This window comes from Balearica regulorum, chromosome 1 (assembly GCF_011004875.1).
Source record: "Balearica regulorum gibbericeps isolate bBalReg1 chromosome 1, bBalReg1.pri, whole genome shotgun sequence".
NCBI classification, from domain to species: Eukaryota; Metazoa; Chordata; class Aves; order Gruiformes; family Gruidae; genus Balearica; species Balearica regulorum.
This window is the reverse complement of record NC_046184.1, coordinates 93,116,638-93,137,144: the sequence shown is the minus strand read 5'-3', so window position 1 is coordinate 93,137,144 and position 20,507 is coordinate 93,116,638. Positions and strand designations below refer to the sequence as shown.

The 20,507-nt window shown below is 43.6% G+C and overlaps 1 protein-coding gene across 5 annotated transcripts in view; it reads left to right on the top strand.

The window, feature by feature from the left end:
- The window catches only part of COL8A1 (collagen type VIII alpha 1 chain), a 96,655-nt gene that overhangs the window by 73,820 nt on the left and 2,328 nt on the right, over nucleotides 1–20,507 (top strand). For all 5 annotated transcript variants that reach the window (XM_075766416.1, XM_075766407.1, XM_075766437.1 and 2 more), the window contains one exon: nucleotides 18,595–18,910. In XM_075766416.1, the coding sequence (XP_075622531.1) occupies nucleotides 18,598–18,910 (313 nt within the window). In that variant the 5' untranslated portion in view covers nucleotides 18,595–18,597. The remainder of the gene's footprint in view (nucleotides 1–18,594; nucleotides 18,911–20,507) is intronic.

Sequence of the window (20,507 nt, the reverse complement as noted above, 5' to 3'; positions counted from 1 at the left end):
AACTCAGCAATACCAGAGAGTTTGTAATCTGCCTTCAGTCTTTTTCAGAGATACTAGCATGTCTAAGTCTATCCTTAGGAATTCATTGGGAAAAAGTATAAGCCAGATATTTGCTTAGTTCTCTAGGGGCAGCATGTCCTCATAAGAGGCAGGAACAGTAGTTCACAATTATAATTTTCTAACCGCCTCCCCTCCAGCACTGTAGGAAAGAAAGAATATTTTATGAGAACAGTGAGCATTCAGCATATGCCTGTTTCACCATTCTGATTCAGAGCATCAGCCCCACATTCAGAGATAGCAACTGTGGGAGTCTGCGCTATATCTGCAGTAAAAAATGGTGGCTTCTCTGGATCTGGACACTGCTACCTCAGCTCATTTCTAATGCACGTGCTTTGGCAGCACACAGCTGAGCAAGGTCATAGATGTTAATTTTAAAATATGGTAACCTTCAAATTCTGTTTTTCTTGAGAATCATCTATAATTATGAGGAAAAACATTTCTTTACAAAACAATTCAATTTACGCTTATTACTTTTAGTCAGTGAGGCATCATCACCAAGAGTGAACAAGACTGAATGGTAAGTTTAAAGTGTCTTTGTAATGAGTTTAACACATTTGGAAGCCCTGGGTCCTCCCATGATTTTTTTTTGCACCAATTTTCTGTGGTGGGACAAAGATCAAATATAATAGTGTGTGTAGCCAGCACACAATATACGTGATCACTTTGGTTAAATTATAAAAAAGGCTAACATCTAACTTGTCCATGTCATGTTATTTGGCAAAACTAATGATATAATTAAATGGGTACAAATATCAAAACCATATGTATCTGTTTACATTTATACTTTTTTTCCATTTACAAAATAATGCTTTTGTTAGAGAATAAAATTCAATGAGCTTCATATGTACTAGTGGAGTTCTGCAATTCAATTATTTCTTCATCACAATGGCAAGAGAAACTCCAGCACACAAATAATCTAGAAGATTTATAGACCTGATTGCAGCACTGACACTTGGCCTACAGAGCTTCCTAGCAAGCCAAAGAGAAGTAGTCTTTTCCACAGGTATGAAGCGGGTTGGCTGATAGCATCAGCTAAGCCATGGTGAAGGATATGAGCAGAACATTTACAGCCCTACTTCTAGCTAAACTAGGAAATCTTTGAAGTATGGTATGTTGCTTTCATGAGTGTTTAAAGCACACTTCTGCAGGAAATGGGATCCACATGTATGTTTTCTTGGGAGTTCCTTGTAGAACAATAGTCAAGTCTGAACATAAGTAGGTATTTTTAATTTAATAGATAGGTTTACTTTTACAGGTTCTTCCCTCATTCTTCTACTGCCTGTAGGACTGTACATCAACAGAGACATCCAAAGTCTGCTTTCATTTAATTAAATGGGATCTCTGTCACCAGTTTAAAAAAAAAAAAAAAAAATATATCAGATATATGAAATAATGTCTGTTCTCATGACATCTCCAGCCCAACTTCCAGGAAGAATTTGGGATAGTTTTGAATAGATTAAAAGAATGATAAGAAAAACATTTCCTTCAAAAAAAATTAACAGAAAGCAACTCTCCCACTTATCTTCCAACTCTTCCATCTTTAGAAATTTTCCTTTTAGCTTAGAGAGGCTAGGCAAGTAACGCTGTTCATCTCTTACATCACATTAAATGTCATCATTAGCAAGATAAGATGCAGTAAAATGGACTCAATAACAATCACTGCTGTCCACTTCAAACCAGATAAAATTAACCACTGTGATCATTTCCACAGCAGAAGAATACCAAGATCAATAAATTGAGCACATGGAAAAGTTAGGACTCAGTGATATTGGTTATTCTGTTTAGAAATAGGAATTACCTCCACTGCAATCAAAACGCTACTATAACCAAGGACAGAATCTGGGCCAGTAGTGGATACCTGCTTACTTAGTTACACAATAGTAGGCCAGGATTTGGGTATTTTTAAGCTAATACAAACCAGAGTGATTCTAATTTTACTGCCTGAAAATGGGAATTTCATAGATCTAAATTGACATTTGTTCCTTGCCAAAATATTTTGTACTGGCACTCACTGTTGGAAAGACCAGTTTTTCCAACTGCCAAGAACTGAATAAAACTCAGACAAATTCTTCAGTTCTTAATTGAGCAACATTCTCATTGTAGTTTCGCCTGATTAAGAAAAACAGACCATAGTCTACTGCATGGATAACTGTCTGGGTATATATAGATTGAGACCCATTTAAAAATATTTAACAACCAGCAAACTTTATACAGGTTATGGTTCTCATTAAAAATTAATGGGGTTATCTATATATGTCAAATTGCCTGTCTGCACAAGTGACCAGCTCTCCGACTGTTGAGTTTCACAATGTTGCTAATTGTCACATGGAAGTAATTAATTGAGTCACTTGAGAAAAATCTCTTCCAGGTCATGTAGGGTTTTTCTTTACAATTGTAGAGGCCTGAATTACTGCACTCTAGGAAATATTCTTTTTTCTTTTTTTTTCTTTAACTTTAAAAAATAGATATTTACCAGTGTAACTGATGCACAGGAACTGATAGGACACAAGTTTCTCCAAGTTACAGTCACTACTGCATATAGTTTTCTGTCATGTCTATTCAGATTTCTGCATTTTCTCTGTGTCACAGATCCTCCCAAGGAGAATTACTAGACCATCATAGTCAGGAGGATTCATAAAATATTAAAATTCTGCATTCATTTTCAGCCTGAAGCAGACAAGGGAAAACTAGGCAAGAAAATTCTTCAACAATATTGTGTTAACAATTTTGCATTTCCAAATGAAAAGTAAGTAGGTTTGTCTTCTCTTCCATAGTATTACCACTACATTATTACACTGCCTCACCAGTGTTGTATGGCCACACTATACAGCTTACTGCAAGTGGAGGAAAGCACAAATCTCTCCCCTTCCTCTGGATGATTTGTCATGGCTTAGTCCTTTGAAGACAAGTTCATTTCAGGTGTAACATTTAAGGAAGATGAAGCCTTCATTCCAAACCAAAGACATAATGGCATGTAGTCATTATTAGAATATCAACAAAGCAAATAATTTTCAACTGACCACTGTTGAGAGAATAAATATAAGTACAAGAAAGGATAAAACGAGGTATAGCTATTAGTTATAAAGAGGAGAGAGATAAAATAAGGAGGAATTCAAGAAGATGAGAGGCATGGGTAGAATTAACAGCAGTTCTCAAAGGTGATTTATGAGATTTGTATACACATTAGGTGATATCCAGTCTAGAGCATAAATAGGCAAAAGAAATAAAACTGCTGATAAATGAAAGATACTATGGACTTTTTTTATTTCTTAGTGATTTTGATTACCTGTGCTGCCGTTTAGCTTGAAAAGAAGAAAAAGAGGAGGGTGCTAACTTTTTTTCTATAGATACTATTTTAAACTAATCTGTCCCGATCTGCATTTAAAAGCAATGGCATTGCCATGTGGCAGTAGTTTTCACATTTTGCCCACTATGTCTAAAAAGAAAAGATGAAAACTCTCCATAAGTTTGCCTTACTTCCCCTCTCTGAAATGTTACTTTCAAGAACATGTAATGAAAATAGTATCTAATGAAATAGCAAAAATGGATGCCATACAATCCCACAGATTATATTAGATCTTAGATTTTTGTCACTGATTTATTATTGAAGCTTAAAAAAAAAGATGGAAGAAATTGGATTACCTCTCATTTTCAGAAAGCTGCTAAATCTCTGGTATCTCATTTAATTCCTTCACATGTTCCCTTCCCTTCATAACCCAACTTTCCTCCAGTCGCTTCTTCCTTTGCCTGCCATGGAGCTGCTGTGCTCTGGGGTCCCGTCAGCCAGCAGCATGAAACAGTTACATCACCATGAGCTTCTCATATAGATGCAGTAATACCAGCAAAGCTGACTTGGGAGGTTTTGATGTATTTATTTTAATTCTTACTGATTGTATAATTTGTGTGAATATACTTATGTGTGCGTGTATGGGCAGAGCTTACTTCCCCAGCACATTGCTTAGAGTTGTTGGTATGGCTGCTTCTCGGCTAGAATCACTTTGCCATTTAGTATTCCTTTAGCAGTAAAGTGCTCCTACTCTTTAGCCTAAATTGCACTCTGCGTCCAGGACTGGCACTTGAATGACTTTACTAGCACAACTTGCAAGTACAGTCCTTTAAGGAGCTCATTCCTGCAGGATCTAATTAGCCTTGTTATTTGATTTATTGAGAATTTTGCAACAATTTTCAGGGAATCCAGCTCAGACCTAAAAAAATCCCCCTCTCAAACTCTGAGCCTGTGGGCTATAACTATGTACTCCAGATTATCTCTTTCCTTAGCATGGTTAAATAAGCCTTCCAGAAAGCATATTAAAAGTATTTCTATTAAGAATACATTATTTCTGCTAACATCTGAAAATCTGAGCAGGTTTCATGACCTAACACAAAATTAACTTAGAATTAATGTACATGCCCCATCTTACAGTCAAACACAATAAATAATCAAAAGAAAATCATTGTAAGCATTGCTAGTAGCCATTCTGCTGTCTGGAGAAACAAGACTCCTTTGCTGGAGAAATATCTGCCTAGTGGATTTATTTTTTATTTGGTTAAGTCATGGCCTGTAGGTAGCCATGAATCTTTGGTTCTGATGTTCAGCAGTAAGAATCTGGAGGACAAAGTTTGTGGGGAAGAATATGATTTCATTTAAATGCAGTGATTTTTCTAATGCCAGATTTTGTGAAGTTAGTCATTATTGACTTAACTGCATCATCCTGGGAATAGGTAGTACATGGCTTAACTACTCCTTTGTGCAGATACAAGACGAGTTTTTAAAAATACATATCTGCTTCAAAAATATCAAGATTTTGAAACAAAGGAGGAGGACCAGGCAGGGAAAACAGAGGCCTTAGTTGATTGACAATACAGGATATAGAATCTTTCAGATCCTAATCCATGAGGGGATGTGTGCACCTGGCCCCATAATGGAGTCCACATGCCTGAATTAGATGCCTGGACTCCATGCATGTGCATAAGGCCTCAGAGGGGGATTCACAAAAGCCACTGTTCGAGGAGCTGACTAAGCCAGCCAAATAGGAAAAGCTGAAGGTTGCAGTTCATCCTAAATCCTAGCTCTCTCCTGGGTTTAAATGCCTTTTGGTGAATGAAGTACACAGATGCAAGTCCCTCCACTCTCAGCTCATAGCTTACAATCCTCTTTTGAGGGCAGGTACCAGATTTTTGTTGCAAACTCTGAGCAGCCATCAGTAGCTCAACCACAGTCTTCCTCAGGCTGTCGTCTAATTCCTTCCTGTAGCAAAGGGTGTTGAAGTGCGCATTTCCTGCCTCCTAGACACACCCCAGGCAGCAGCTCCCAGGAGTTGGGTTGGGAGCTGGCACAGGTCACAGCAGACCCACAGAGGCCTGAGGAAGAGGAAAGCCTCGAGAGAATTTGTCTGAAAGCTTGGGAGGCATCAGCAGGTGAAGGGAACCTCAGGTCCACGCCTTACACTAAGGAAGGTTTGTGGGACCAAGCAGCCCTTGAGGGGGACTTTAGTGGCCTGCCAGCTCAGGCAACTGCTAATCAGTCCCTAATCAGGGACTTGGATTTAGATTATGGACTGAAGTGCTTTAGTTTCCCCCTCCAATCTTATTTCCTCATGTGCTTCCAGCCCCACCTCTGCCTGTAGTGCTGCAGGCAGCTGAAGGGAGGCTGGTGTTCCCCTTTGATCTGGTTTAGCAGCTGGGTAGCACCAGGTCTGTCAGCCTTGTCACCGCTGGCATGGCCCTCCATCCCGGCCACAGTACTGATGAAATGCAAGTGCCAGCTCCTGCTGCAGACATTTTGTAACAGTTAGACAGGAGAGTTGAGCACTGACCAGCTTTATACCCTGTATATTTGCTAGCCTCACAGTTACCAGTGATCATGGGCCCAAACGGCTGCACTGAACATTTCTCTTGGAGTAGAATTGAGAGACTTATGTGAATGAGCAACAGTATTTGCTCTTCAGTACTTGGCTTTGCTTTCCTTTGGCCTTGGTTGGGTTATTCCAAGGTGACAGATATGGTAATTTCAAGTTCTTTAAACCATAGCACATTGGATTACATATAGGAAATTAATTCTGCCTCATGGCATCTTTGGAGTTTAAATGACTACATATGTACATGGATCCAGTATGTGTGTGTGAGAGGAGGGGGTCTTTTCATGTGTGTACGTGTTTTGGAAGTATTATTTTTCTTCACTGTGCTTTTGAGAGATGTGGCAAACATCTACTGTAAGTATTCACTGAATCAAACCTATGGGGAGTATTTCACAATTTAGGTTGAAAATTTTTTTTTGGTGGTGTCATGCTACCCTTGTTTCTGCACTGGTAGAGTGGGAAGAGAGTGGCATCTGTGTAGGCCTGTACATGTGACACTTGTTAACAAGTAACAATGATTTCAATCTTTGTCTCTCTACCCATTGACTAGTCAAGTGGTTATGTGTTGAAGTAGACTTGAATAAGAAACATTTCTTACCTGCTGCATGAGAGGAAAAGACAGAAGGTCTTTATGGGCAGATCTGTCTGGCATGACACAGGGATGTATGTGGGCAGTTCAGCCACGGTGGAACTGCAGTGTAGAGGAATATGCTAGAGCTTTTGGTGGTGATTGCACCCAAGTGCTAGATTATGAAGAGATGTACATTGGTAGATCCACGGTCAACCATCTAGCAACTTCCAACTTTGTCCACCTGTAGATATGACACAGAGAACAAAGAGTCTTTTATAAAAATTAAAAGCCCAGTTTTGAAATAATTTTAACCAAATGAGTGCTTTGTTGTTGTGGTTGTCATCTTAGTCTTTATCAAGAAAAGGAGCATAAAAAATAAATTTACCCATTTAGGAAATATGATCATGAGATAATATCTGCTTGATTTTTGTGAATGGAACAGTGTCAGGTCATGACTGAGATCAGCATGTCCTAACAAATATGATGATATCTGCAATATTTTATAATAAAATAGGAAAATGACTGTTGCTAAATAATTTTAAAACATCATCCTGATTTCTATCTGGGTGGAGTAGTCTGGTATGTTTAACCTTCTAAGGCGAGATAATTTCTTCCACTGTTTGAGCAAAGGTAGGAAAAGTATGCAAAGGGCAGGAATCTTTTTAACGGCAAATAATCTTCCAATAAAAATTGTATGAGAGACAGGAGGTTTTTTCAGAAAAAATATTTTATAGACATTTGTTATTGTTTTCATATCTCCCTTGGACTGGGACTTTGGGGTTCCAAGGAATTGCAAAGTTAGAACACAGCAAATAAAAATAAGGGAGAGAGAAGCTGCTCTTTCTCTCAACAGGCTCATCAAAGCACAGTGAACAGAACTATTGTAAGCGGTAACAATTCATCTCTGAAATACAGCCTCCAAAGCCTTTTGCTTTTATTTAAAAAAAAAGTCATGAAGCAGCATGAGAGCAAGAGCCAAGAAAACACATTTTGTATGCCATCAAAGTGAGAAAAGGAACAGAAATGCTATGCCGTGCCAATTTCAGAAACAGGCAATCAAGCAAATTTTATGGCAAAAAGGCAACGTGTAAGGCCACAGGATTGCAACAGGAGTCACAGAGAACAATAAATTGTTTCAAATTAAGATCAGGCCAAGTACTTCAGAGTCCCACACAGATTTCTTGCTTTGTAGTTCAAGAACTCCCAGGACTGTCAAAGTAAACACTGCCTGGGCTGCAAAGGCTAGAGTATGATCACTATGAAAGGGCACATGAAACTAAGCATGTCTATAACCAAAAGTCTTCAACCAAAGAACCAGTGCACCTAGAATTAAACTATTTTTCTTAATGAGATTTCATGATCTTGATGCCTTGTTAGGGGTTAACGGCTCCCATCTAGATCACAGTAAAGCACTGAAGTTTAATCAGTATACATGCAGCGCTAAAAAGAGGAGGGAAAAGGAGGGGAAATACACTTTTAAACCTCAGAGAAGTCCCTACTTCATAGCTGAGAATAAAGAGGCTACAGGGTACCCCTTTCCAAAGAGCCAGCCCTCCTGCCTGCCTCAGGCACCCGAGAGGTGCCCGTAGCCCTCGCCTCCCAAAATAAGCACCAGCCGGACCTCAGTGGTTGGACCTTGGTGGTTACAGGGAAGTGCCTTTCCCAAAGCTGCAGCTGGGCTCTATCCGCCCAGGGTACAGTGCAGCCTTTTTACCCCCAAAATGAAGATACATTTGGTGACAGTGGCCATGACGTGGCAGGACGTCACACCACAGCAGGGTGCTTGCAGGTGGCCCACAGGCCAGGCAAGGCAAGTCAGAGCTCAAGCAGCACCAGTGACTGAAATGGCACTTGTTAGAGCCTCGGGATCAAAAGAAGCACAAGAGTAGTTTCTGGCCACTTTTCCCTCGTCTCCTCAGGTTTGGCACCAAGCATAGCTTAGCTAGTCCGAAAAGTCAAGCCTATGGAAATATTACATCTGAGACACCTGTACTGCTTCACATAATGTTTAATCTAATTAAAAGACAGATTATCTTCCCTGTGACATCTGTAACAATCAGTCAGTGTCATTACCAAGAGCACTTTCATAATCAGGATTTTCCTTTCTATTGCCACTTCCTGGAAAGTGTTTAAGAAAAATACGTGCTTTAGCAGCTATTTGTACCTTGCGGATGTTAATGAATGGGATTTTTGCATACAAATCTAAGCTTTCCTAAAGGTATCGATATCTACTAATTCACATAATGCTGCCCCTCTAAGCAATCTTCTTAAATACATGAAAGAAAACCCTAAGCCAGGCTGTATTAGAATAAAATATATATAGCCTAAGTTGATCTTTCGTGTCTCTTTAGGACTAAAGGCACCTTCACAAAGAATGTATTTTATCTTTTCTGCTTTTAGTACAATACTTTGATTAATCAAATGAGCAACTAAGAGTTTTCCAAGCAGTAAAACTGGTAGATATCCTTCAGAATAAGACTCTCTGCCACTTGTGAGCATTTGGGTGAAGATTCAGGATACATTTGATTTTATTAATTGCCACAGAATTCCCTCACTTTTGTCTACTCCCATATATCTGACAAGATGGAGCATTTCGCTAATTAACACCAAACCATGCAGATTATTCACTTGTCGTTTAGAGCCAATTGCTAGCGTGTGGCTTGTTAACAAAGCTGTGGCTGGCTGAACCAAGAGGTAGCAAAATGGAAACTTTTTACACTTTTACCAGTGAGTATAATTTATAGCAGGACTGCTAGAGGCACTGCTTTGTATTAAAATAGTAGAATACTGTGATTCACTTTGCAAACCATTGTACCATAATAACATGCAAACAACTGTACCATGAAAATTTGGGAGGCTTCTACTGCATGCAGCCAGCACAACCTATCTCAGGGCAGAGTGAGGCGATGAGTGACTGCTGAGAACGGAGGTTTCCAAAGAAAGCCTGTAGTTCCTTGTCCCCACTGTTTTGCAACCAGTAATCATCACAGTTCCTTATCAGCACCTCCAGGTTCAGCCTATTGGATCAAGCACTTCAGTCTGAAGTGCATCTCTGGTTATTTGTCTTTGCATTTATTTTGGGGTAGGGGACTGGCAATAGAGGTGAAGTGTTTTCACCAAAACAATCCCCAAACTAACAACATCCCCAGGAGACAGTCAGCTGACTATAAAAGCATTTCCATGAAAACTGGCCTGGTTGCCAGTGGGCTGCATACAGCAAACCTGTTACATCTGATAAGGCAGATTCCTTACTGTGTCAGTGCCCGCGCCCCACGGGGAACTCCTTGTGCAGTGCCCGGTAGCACCACTGCTTCAGAGGAGGAATCCTCAGTTCAGTTCCCATGTTGTACAAACAGTCTGTGCTTGGATACATCGGCTGCCACTCCCGGGCTCCACGCCAGGAGGGCGATTACGTGCTGATAAGCGGGGAAGCAGCTCTACGCTTTGATCACTTTGTGTGTTCCGCATTATTGGGACTGGGTTTACGTGCCTCGCGCAGCCGATCGCTGAATAGGGAGCTAGTGGCAGTCGCTGAAGTGTCTCCATCAAAGCCGCCTGCCACCAAGACTGTAGGCAAACTGCCCAGAAGAGAGCATTAGGCAGAGGATTCAAGTGCATGCCGTATGGCAGAGAACAGGAAAATTTATTCAAAGGCAGGTATTTGCTAAATCCTACCTATAATTAATTCTAATCCCATAATTAAAGTCTCATGCTTTTCTGCAAACATTCCCCCACGTTGGTCCTTCCTCCCCACCCCGAGGTCAGACACCGATTGGTGCAAACAAATACATGCCACCATGCAAGAGAGCTGCATCCCCGGAGACTGTGGTCACCCAGCCAGCGATGCCCAGCTTGCTGATCCTTGTCACGGCTCCCTGCCATCTGACTGCAAGTAGCTTTCAGGCATTTTCCAGCAAACAGCTTCTGGGCCAGATCCTCAAAGACACACAAGAGACTAACTCCCCTGGAAATCAATTATTAGTGCCAGGCATCTGAATACCATTGTAAATCGCGAGCTTCGTGTTTGTGTTGAGTCAGCAGAGCCCTGTGCCTGGGAGTTGGGGTTGTGGAGATGCCCAGATTTGCAGAGAGACATGGAGACGCCTACCCAGGCCCATGCAAGTAGGCTCACAGCAGACTGGGCATAGAGAGAAGACTAAAGGCAACATAACTACGTCTGCATGGCCTAATTTCTCCTCTTGATGGCTGCTTCCAGTCCCAGGATGTGCGTTCTCACATATATGCACACATAAATTCCTGCACACAGACAACTATTTCCATATATATGTAAATACAGACACACATGCAAATATACACTGTTTGGGACTAATAAACAGGGGGAGTCCAAGGGTGCCATTTTCATACAGAGAACTGGGTGACCATCCAGACTGGGCACATGCACGAACGTGTTTGCAAAAAGGTTGGAGCAGAGACAGTTGCTTTGTCTTTGGAAATGGATTTACAAATGGATAGACAGAGATCTCCCGAGGCATTGCAAGAAAAGATCACTGAAGCCAAAGAGAGCTTATAGATGATTATCAGTTTTTAAGATGAAGCCATTCATTTAGATGTTTCCACACTTCTCTAAGAAAGCAACTGGAGGCACCATTTTGAATTTAAAAAAAAAAAAAAATAGAAATAGGCATCCACCACATGTTGAATATTCTCCATTAGCAGCAGGTTTATGCATGTGTGCATTTTAAAATGTTTATTATGACAATCCTTGTTATGACTGTCTTAAATTTAGTAAATACCACATGATAATCAGACACAGTTGTTAGACCTTGAGCAAAATATGATTTATTTTTAACATAGTGAACAATAGCTGTTTCTTGGTAATCTAAACTGAATACAGATACTCAACACTACTTTGTTTCCTTGGAGGGGACAGTGAAGAGGAGGGAGGAGAAAAAAAAAAAAAAACAAACCTGATCTCTGTGGGAGAGTTTCACAAGAGACAAGAAGGCAGATTACACTTACCATAAATCCTACTTTCCTCCCTACTGAATACACAGGCCCTTACAGACCCTTTAGCAAGGCAAACTCTTCACCTACTCAAGAATCAAGGATTGCCTTCAATGCAACTGTAGGCACCATTAAAAGTAAAATGATGTAGGACTCCAAACCTGCTTGGGCTGAAGTCAGGCACGGAGCTACTGTCTCCTGCCAATGGTGTGGCTCAGCCCTCGCACAGGGGCTGCACTCTCCCTTACTGCCCTCCTGCTCTTTACTGCTGAAAATAAGATTAAATCAGCGTAGCTAGTCTTAATTTGTGTTATGAAACCGGTTAGCTTTCAGAGGAAATTTGTGCCAAGTTTCATTTGGTTGCCTTCATTCCCTGTTATTATGTGGAGTATGACTGAACCTTCATAAAGAAGCCCCCCCAAACTGAGTTTTATTAGGTTGATTGCAAATTCAAAACCAGTTGTCCAAATGACATAAAACCTTGTTTGGCAGAGGAAGGCAGAAGAGTGCTTTATAGTCAAGCGGTAACATGTGTATTAAATGGCACCCTAAGCTCAGAGCAAATACAAAATTATTTGGCAAGCAGAAGGTTGTTGGTTTTTCCTGCCCCTGAAAATATGAGTCCCACTAAAACTCAGTCTCCCTGCCGTACAGGATATCCTCAGTTCCCTTCAGAAAGTCCTCACTGACTGACAAGTTAGTTCTCAAAGGCGTTTAATGATCCAGAGATTAATTTTAGCTGAGATTAAGTTTTGAAATAGCATCTTTGAAAACTGCGGACAACAACAGGCTGGGAAGATCACTGCTCGAGTCATCTACACATCGCAGCACTGCTGCTGAGAATGACAACCAACATTTCCTTGACTTGTCACATCTAAAGACATCCCCCGCTTGAAGTCACCCCACCTATTTGCTGGTGCTGAGCAACTACCGGAACTAAGGCCTTCATAGCTGCTCTTCTCCTTTTGGTGCTAAAATTTCTTAGAAGAAATGTGGCTGGCTAACAGAATTAGTTTACAAACACACAAAAAAATTATATGCCCAAGTGACTAATCGAATGCTTTTCAGGTGGTGGAGACCTTAACAAAAATATGTATAGGGGTGGGAGTGTGCACACGCTTGCATGTATAACCCGGTGGTTTAAGGGAACCATATTGTACAGAACAGGAAGAATATAGATTTGTTATGAAAGTAACACTAAAAAATGAAAGCAGAAAAAAAATTAGTTATCACCTTGCGAAGACTTGGTAGCTTTTTCTTACCAGCCCTTCTTTGACTCTGCATGAGCTGCCACGTACCCACCCCGCACCCCCCAGTCCCTGGGGGATGGCCAGGGAACTCCCCAGGGGGGCTACTGTGCAGCTAACCCACCAGCTCTCTGCAGCACAGTGGTGTTACTCCTTACACACAGTAACACGTTAATTGCCATTTCCATTGCATCACGCTGTCCCTGCATGTCTCTATATGACAATGAGAGACTTTAGTGAGGTTTATAATGTTCCCATGGGATTGGACACCCCACCACCACCACCACCACCACTCTCTCCTTCCTCCTCCTCCCCCCTTCCCAAGAGGGGATCTACACCATTGTAGATACTTTGTAATATGATCAGTTATCAAGGTTACTCCAAAAGTAGCTGTGTTCCTAACCACTTTTGATCTCGAGTCAAAAACATCCTAGAGAATTTACATTTTTAGCATTTTTTAGTAGCCCTATTCTGGGCACAAAATCTCCAGAGTCACTAGGATTTTTATTTTGCGAGTTTTGCAACAGTCATTTTCCACATGAAACCTGAACGCTAAGTCTGTCCCCTCAGCGCAGTGGGGAATGGATCCCTGCAGCTTTAGGCACCGCCCGTGGAAGGGACTCCAGGGCAGAAGACTTCAGGTCACTGAGATCTACTTATGCCATATGCCTCTCAAAAGCAACGCATGGCAAATTAAGCCCATAGGGCTAGTCTCTGGGCGAGTATCTCAGAGGTTCTGAGACATGGGTAGATTGCATTTAAGCCCAAAATTGGTTGCAGAGTGACCAATTCCCTGTAAGGATCAATAAATCAAGGTCTGGCTGCCACCCTTTGCAAGGCCACCTATGATTTCAAGTCCCACATGGATGGGCATCGCTCTTTGCATACATTCTTTGCCAATTAGGCTAAACCAGCCATTATTTCTTCACACCAATTTAACAATTATGACTGCTGGTACATTTTGTTTTGTCTTCAGTTTCTACTGACAAATGCAAATAGATGAAGGTCCTTTCTAATTTTCTCAGGAGAACAGCTCTACCAAAGAAATCATTGAGAAATGTTCTCACTTGAGCTTTGCCCGTAAAAACATGTTTTTCAGGGACTCCCGAAAACATGTTTTTCAGGGACTCTCACCCACAGAGCCAACCACATGTGTTCACACACAAGCGGCTGAACACTGTGGTTTAGGATAATGTTCCTTCACCCTTGAGCAGCTTGCCCCACCCTAGATAAAGCAAAAGGTTTACTGTGTCTTAATCTGAACAACCGGTGCAAAATGTCACACACTCGTAGTGTCACACACTTACGAGTAGCTTTCCTTCCATCTTCCTTCAAACAGTTAAGGTAAACCTTTGCTTTCTCCAAGCCTCTGGCTTCTCTAAAGGTGCACACATGCACCCATTTACCTGCCATAAATGTGCAGACACATTGCCATTGCTTTCTGACAGAAACCCAGGAAAATCCCATTCCAAAGCCATCTTACTGCTCCGCTGACGGACACCTTTGAAAGCACATTGGATCACATTACATGAATGTGTTTGGAAATGATCCCTAAATTGCTGGGATTTGGGTGAAGGGTGTGGGAAGTCTTACACTTTGGCTGCATCTTCAGCACAGATTTTTCTCCTCCTCACTTTGGTGTTTTCCTTAAGTCCTGTCACCACTGTGAAAATCTCCTTTTGCTATTCATAAGCTCTGGAGTACATGTCCAACATTTAGGATCTACACACTTCTTTTAAAAACCAAGAGCAAGATTTTCAGTAGCTTTTAGGCATTTTAAGATGCTGGTGGTTTCCCAGTGGGGTCTTCAAACAACTAGAGCTGTGCACCCAGGCATTCAGAAACAAACTGCAGGGCAGAAAAAAAAAAAAAAAAAAAAAAAGACCTTCAACTTCTCTCTCTTAGTACATAAATAACTTCTTAGAGAAGCTGAGTAGGATGAGACAGGCAATAAGCTGCAACACCGAAGGACTACCCCAGGCATCTCTAATACTTCAGGGAAGGTTCACCTTACAGGGACAGTATCTGATAGCAATAATCCAGCTGGACCCATTACCAGCAGGCAGGGAGCAATAGCAGTCACACAACTTCACCACATTTCTCATCAAGACTAATTTTGTCTGATCCTTCCTTCCTTTGGGAGCAGGGGGAGAGACAAGCCATACGGCTGGTGCCAAACACGAGCCGCTTCCCAGGTACCTGCAGAGATCCCAAGAGCCAGACAAGCTCACATGAGGCCACCACGGAGGCTCTGACCTCCTCCACAAAGACGTCAGCCAAGTCCCATCCAGCCCGAGGTTGTTCAGTAAATAAACCCCCACCTTCCACCTCAGCTAGTCACAGGCACCAGCCCTGGCCAAAATCAATAGATGAGAAGCAATCTGTCATTTCCGGGCCGCACTGTTTTGGTTATGATGAGTCAAAAAACACTAAAGGAAATGCAGATGTAGTGAGATCACCTCATTTTCTGGAGCCTTCCTATCTCCAGAAGTCTTGCCTGATCTCCCTCAAAATTTCCATGCACGCACACAAAAACATCTCACATGCTGCGTGGTCACGCCTGTTAAACCGCAGGTGCATTGCGTGATGCTTGGCAGGGCCAAGGGACCTGGGCACAAGTGGTGGGAGGTTGAGTTCACTCTGAGCTGCAGGCCGGCTCCTGTCTCCCCGTAGGAAATTTTTCTTCCATTATTTCAAATAGCTCCCACTCACACACAAAGCCCACATTTTGTAATAAAAACAAAGAGAAAAATCACATCCAAAGGAATTTTACCTATTTCCCTCTCCACTTATTCCACTGAAGTTATCTTTTAAAAAAAAGCAAACCCCCAAAAACTGGCCACCCGAACAACAAAGTAGCCAAGAAGCTAATTTAATAACCTCATTCTTCAAAATCCACCCTGCCCTTCATACTTTTAGGCTTCAAGAACAGTCCTAAATCATCCAATATCTTCTAATCTTTTTTAAAAAGGTTTCATTGTATTTCTCTCTTCACACAGGCATTGCTTTTCATTTGGGAGAGAGACACAGAAAGCTGTAGGTTTTCCAATAGCTGGGATTTTTCCTGCAAATTGAGACAGGCGTTACCCTATCTGGGGAACCAAAGCTGCAGCCAGTTACTCGTTATGGTACAGAAAAGAACAGAAAGGCCAGAGACAAGAGTGGGGATAACCCCCCCCCCCGCACCCTAAAAAAATAAGGTTGCTTGGGGTCCGTGTGCCCAGATGAAGCTGCAGCAGGTTAAGAAATTACCCTGTCCCAGCAGAGCCCTGGTAACCGATCACACAGAGGGTGTCTTCGTGGTCCAGTGCCACTGAGCTTTAAGCAGAAACACCACATCTTAAGGCTCTAATCCTTCAGCTCACAGCAAAGCAGGCAGCTGTGGGCTAAAAGCCACATTAAACTCACTGGAGATGAAGCGTTTGCTGAACAAGGATGAGCGACTGTGCTTGGGCTTTAGCTACACTTACAAACTCCTGTACATCTTGGCTCTGGTTTTCTTTGCCACATGGCAGCCGGTTACATCCAAGACCTTAAATTCCTGGGAGAGAAAGTGACTGTAGGAACTCAGCTGTGCAACATATGCTCCATCTAGTGTTTATTCACTAATATTTCATTTTCTTAAATGGTTTGTTTTGCTGTTAACACATGGTTCCCTTTTTTCTGTATTTTGTTTCTCTATTTAGTAATATTACTGAAAATATTAACTTTCTGTTGGTTGTTTTAACTACACAATTTTGGTTTAGCCTCCATTTACACCTTCAGTAATGATGATACGCTAATTTCCATTGAGAGATTAGATCTCATAGAGCAAAATGAAGGAGAAATGTTTGAAAAGAGCACTGAGCATTTCTCCAGGTGCTTTGCTAATGCAAAGTGAATGGAGAACTTCGAGGAGTGAAACATAAAAACTGATACCCAATGTTACCACCTGATCAATAACCTTCACCACAGCACAGAGCAGCAAGAGAAGCAGTTTTCCAGCCCTCCCAGTGCTCAAGCCGAGCCATACAGCAGCGAGTGGGGGAAACACGAGTCATGACTCCAGGGCTCAACACGTGCGGTGCCACTGACCTACGCCCTAAGCTGGGCGAGTTTTGCAGTCGCCCTGCAGCCTGCCAGGCACAAATCCCTCATGAAGGCATTGCTGTCCCACCCTCCCCAAGTACTCCGAGGCCCTTTTTAGAGGCCCACTGTCCACAGCACAGTGTTAGAGGAGGCAAGCAGAGCTGCTTACTGCCCCTTCTGTGAATACATTTCATCCCACCAACCTCTCACGCTTTCCCCCAGTTCTCCATAGCAGCAGCCTTACCTGCCCAAAGCCACATCTTACAGCAAGGACACATCCCAACCTGTGTCTGATCATGCTGACCCCTCTAAGGGGGTGTGGGGGTGTGTCCTCCTGCATGCTGCAGCATCACCCTGCACAGCAGAGCTGGGGCTGCAGCCCTGCGAGCACCGAGATTTGAGCAGGGAGCAGCCCCAGCCCAAGCCGGAAAAGGGAAGAGCTTTGACCTGCAAAAGATACCTCCTAAGGCACAGGGAACCAGGGGCAGGAGGTTCAGTACTGAGCCACTTTGCCACAGATGGAAGGGCTTTTTTTGTCCTCTCTCAAGCCAGGCTGTGGGAGAAGGACAGGAAAATAAGCAGGTGGTACAAAGCCCCCACTGCCTCCTCAGGCTGCCCTCGTCACACCTGGGCTTAGCAAGGCCCAGCAGCTGCTGGGAGCAAGTCCTGATGAGTGGTTTGGCAAAGCTCTGCCGGCGTGCTTGTGTGGTGGGGGCTTTTCCAGCACCCTTGGTTGGGTGCAAGGCATCTTTGCACTGTGCATTTCAAAAGAATGGGACTTGCCTACCGGGCTCAGTTGTGGGACAAACTGCAAAATACTCAAACCGTAACACACGGAGAGTCTCCTCATTACCTCAGGCTGCCCCCAAATCTGCACCCGTTTAGGGACCTCCTTGTTGCCGATTTGCTGCTCACATGCTAGTGACGCCGCTACTGCAGAAAGGAAAGCCAACTGCAGATTGGACAAGAAGTCCCAAGCTTATATTTTGATAAGGAAGAAAAAGAAAGAAAAAACAAGCGTGTTCTGTTAACAGGGCTGGTGAGGCGCTGGGATGGGCTGCCTGGGGAGGGGACAGGGTCTGCAGTGGGGGAAACCTTTAGGAAATAACTGAACATCCCCGGAGAAAGGTGTGGGTTGGCTGATCCTGCCCGGAGGCAGTGATGACCCAGACAGCCCTGAGATGGCCCTGTTCATCTGGGTGAAGGCTGAGAGGGTCAGAGCCCAGCTCAGGAGGAGAGCTGGCAAAGACCTGCGATAGACATGGAGAGCCCCTGGACTCTGCAGCCACGAGGCACAACGCCAGGCACAGATTTAAGCTGCAGAAACAGAGCTTTCATTGCTAAGGAAAGCATAGCAGAAGGGACATTGGTAATTGAGCTTCCTTGGCAGAAAGTGTTTAAGAGATCCCCACATGGCCCTGCCTGCTCTCCACTTGTGCCAGAGCTTGCAGCAGAGCTCCCCAACCCTTGTGTCCTGGCACCGACACCAGCGAGAAAGCGGCAAAGTGCAGCTTGGGCATGGGAGGGCGTGTGTCCCCCTACGGAGAAACTGCAGAGGACACCACCCAGGCTGTGTGGGGTAGTATAAAACTAAATTCATATAAGGACATTTGCTATAATAGAACTGGTTGAGTAAGAGCCTCCGATAAACCAGATACAGGCATGCTGCAGGATGTCCTCCAGGGCAACACAGAAACCAGAGCCAGTTTGCAGAGGTTTAGGTCCAGTTTGCTGCAGAAAAAGAGAGCGGATCAGCCCCAATGGGGAATGCACGACACAGAAAAACATTTTCTGCCAACTGTGGGTTTTGTTGTGCTTTTCACAGGTGATGGCTGTGCTGCTCTTCCCTGTGCAGCTGCTGGCAGTGGCTGTCACCATTTACCTAGAGCTGGTGAGGTCTGCTCAAGGCGGTGTCTACTATGGGATTAAGCAGCTGCCACCCCAGGTGCCCCAGTACCAACCCCTCGGACAACAAGTACCTCACATTCCACTGGGCAAAGAAGGCATCCCCATGCAGCACATGGGCAAGGAGGTGCCTCACATGCAGTACGGGAAAGAGTACCCCCATCTGCCTCAGTACATGAAAGAGGTCCCGCAGATGCCTCTGCTCGGCAAGGACATGGCTCCCAAGAAAGAGAAAGGTAGGCTCGGCAGTCCCTCGCCACCCCTGCACGGTCCTGCCTGGTGCCCCATGGCACCGCCTGCCCGGGGGGGGCTGAAGATGGGGAACAGGCTGCTGCAGGCTGGGCATGGCACCCAGGTGCTCCCAGGGTGGGCTGGGTTGGTACCTGGCCACAGGTGAACGAGATGGGCTCACATTAGCTGTGGGGCAGCTCGGGGTCACGAGAGGAAGGTCAGAGTCATCCTTCGGGCTGCAGCACGGCCTCTGAGCAGCCCTACCTGTGACCGAGCCTCCAGCACCTGGGGCTGGCCCCAGGTTTGTTTGGGTGCTTGTTGGAGGCTAGGAGAAACCTCGTAATCCCACCCGCCTGCAGAGAACCCTGTGATGGGGTTTCAAATAATGGTGCAGGCAGGCGGGCCAGGGTCCTGCCTGGAGGTGCTCCCACTCTCACTGCAGTGACTGGACATGAAATAAGAGCCCCAAGACTTGAATTTATGGGAATATCATGGTTTTGTCTGGATTTGTCCAGACCCTGTGATTTAGAGGTTTACAGACAGAAACCTACAATTGCTTTTCTGACTCTGCAGTCCTCTTTCTGTAGGTTATTTATGGGATTAACGGAAGCATCGAAATAACAGGGTGTTACTGCATGAGTCTGCACATACAAGCACTTTCAGTATTCAGTAAAGGAAGTTTGGACAATATTAGGATATTTAAGAAAACAACAAAAAATGTCCAAAATAAAAAGGGCAACCAGGAACACCCAGTGTCGTAAAATCCTTGTGGGGCAGCGAGCATCTGTGCAACTTCAGACGAGCTGGTTAGCTCTTTGTCTTATGGAGGGTTCAACGTAACCACAGCCTCGGCTGGCTTCAGAGGGAAATGGAAGATTTCAGGGCCTATTTTTGGAGTGCCTGAACAAGCATAACTGGCTGTAGTAAAACCAACCATCTTCTGAGCAAAGGAGGTTTTCTACGTGCATAAAACACAACATGTGCAGAGAGGGAGGGTTTCTGCCTCCCAAAGAACAGTTAATTCTCTTGCCCTGAAACCTCATCTCTCCCCTTCCTCCAAACCTCTCGCTTTTTTAGCCATTTTAGAGCCAGAGAGAGGCAGACTTTCCACTTAACACAAAAAGCCTGCAGCTTGAAAAGCAACCAGCCCCAGCACAACCACTCCCACGCGGCAACTCCCTCACCCTGACCTGCAATGCTAAGCGGTCACATACATAAAAATTTGGGTTTGGACAATAAAAACATTTTGTGAAGTGTTTAGAAGAGCTCTAACTAGACGTGGCTATGCCAAAACCTGTGGAGCTTAGTGATGCTGGGTAAGGCTGTAGGTTTCCAGTAATATCTTAATGGGAACCAAAGCCTCGGTGAAAATGCAGTCGTACCTATGTACAAACTTCTTACCAGTACGATCTTGCTAGTGTAAGCCCCTCCAGCAAAAGCACTTTTGCGCCAGAACTCCTCCTACAGTACAAGAGCACCAAGCAGATTCTGTGTCCTACGAAAACTCTTAAAAGTGGACTAGTCAACGTGGGACAACAAGGAGATTTCGCTGCTTAAGACTGTATAGGTGGAAAACACCAGTAAAGTGCAAATGGCTTTTAC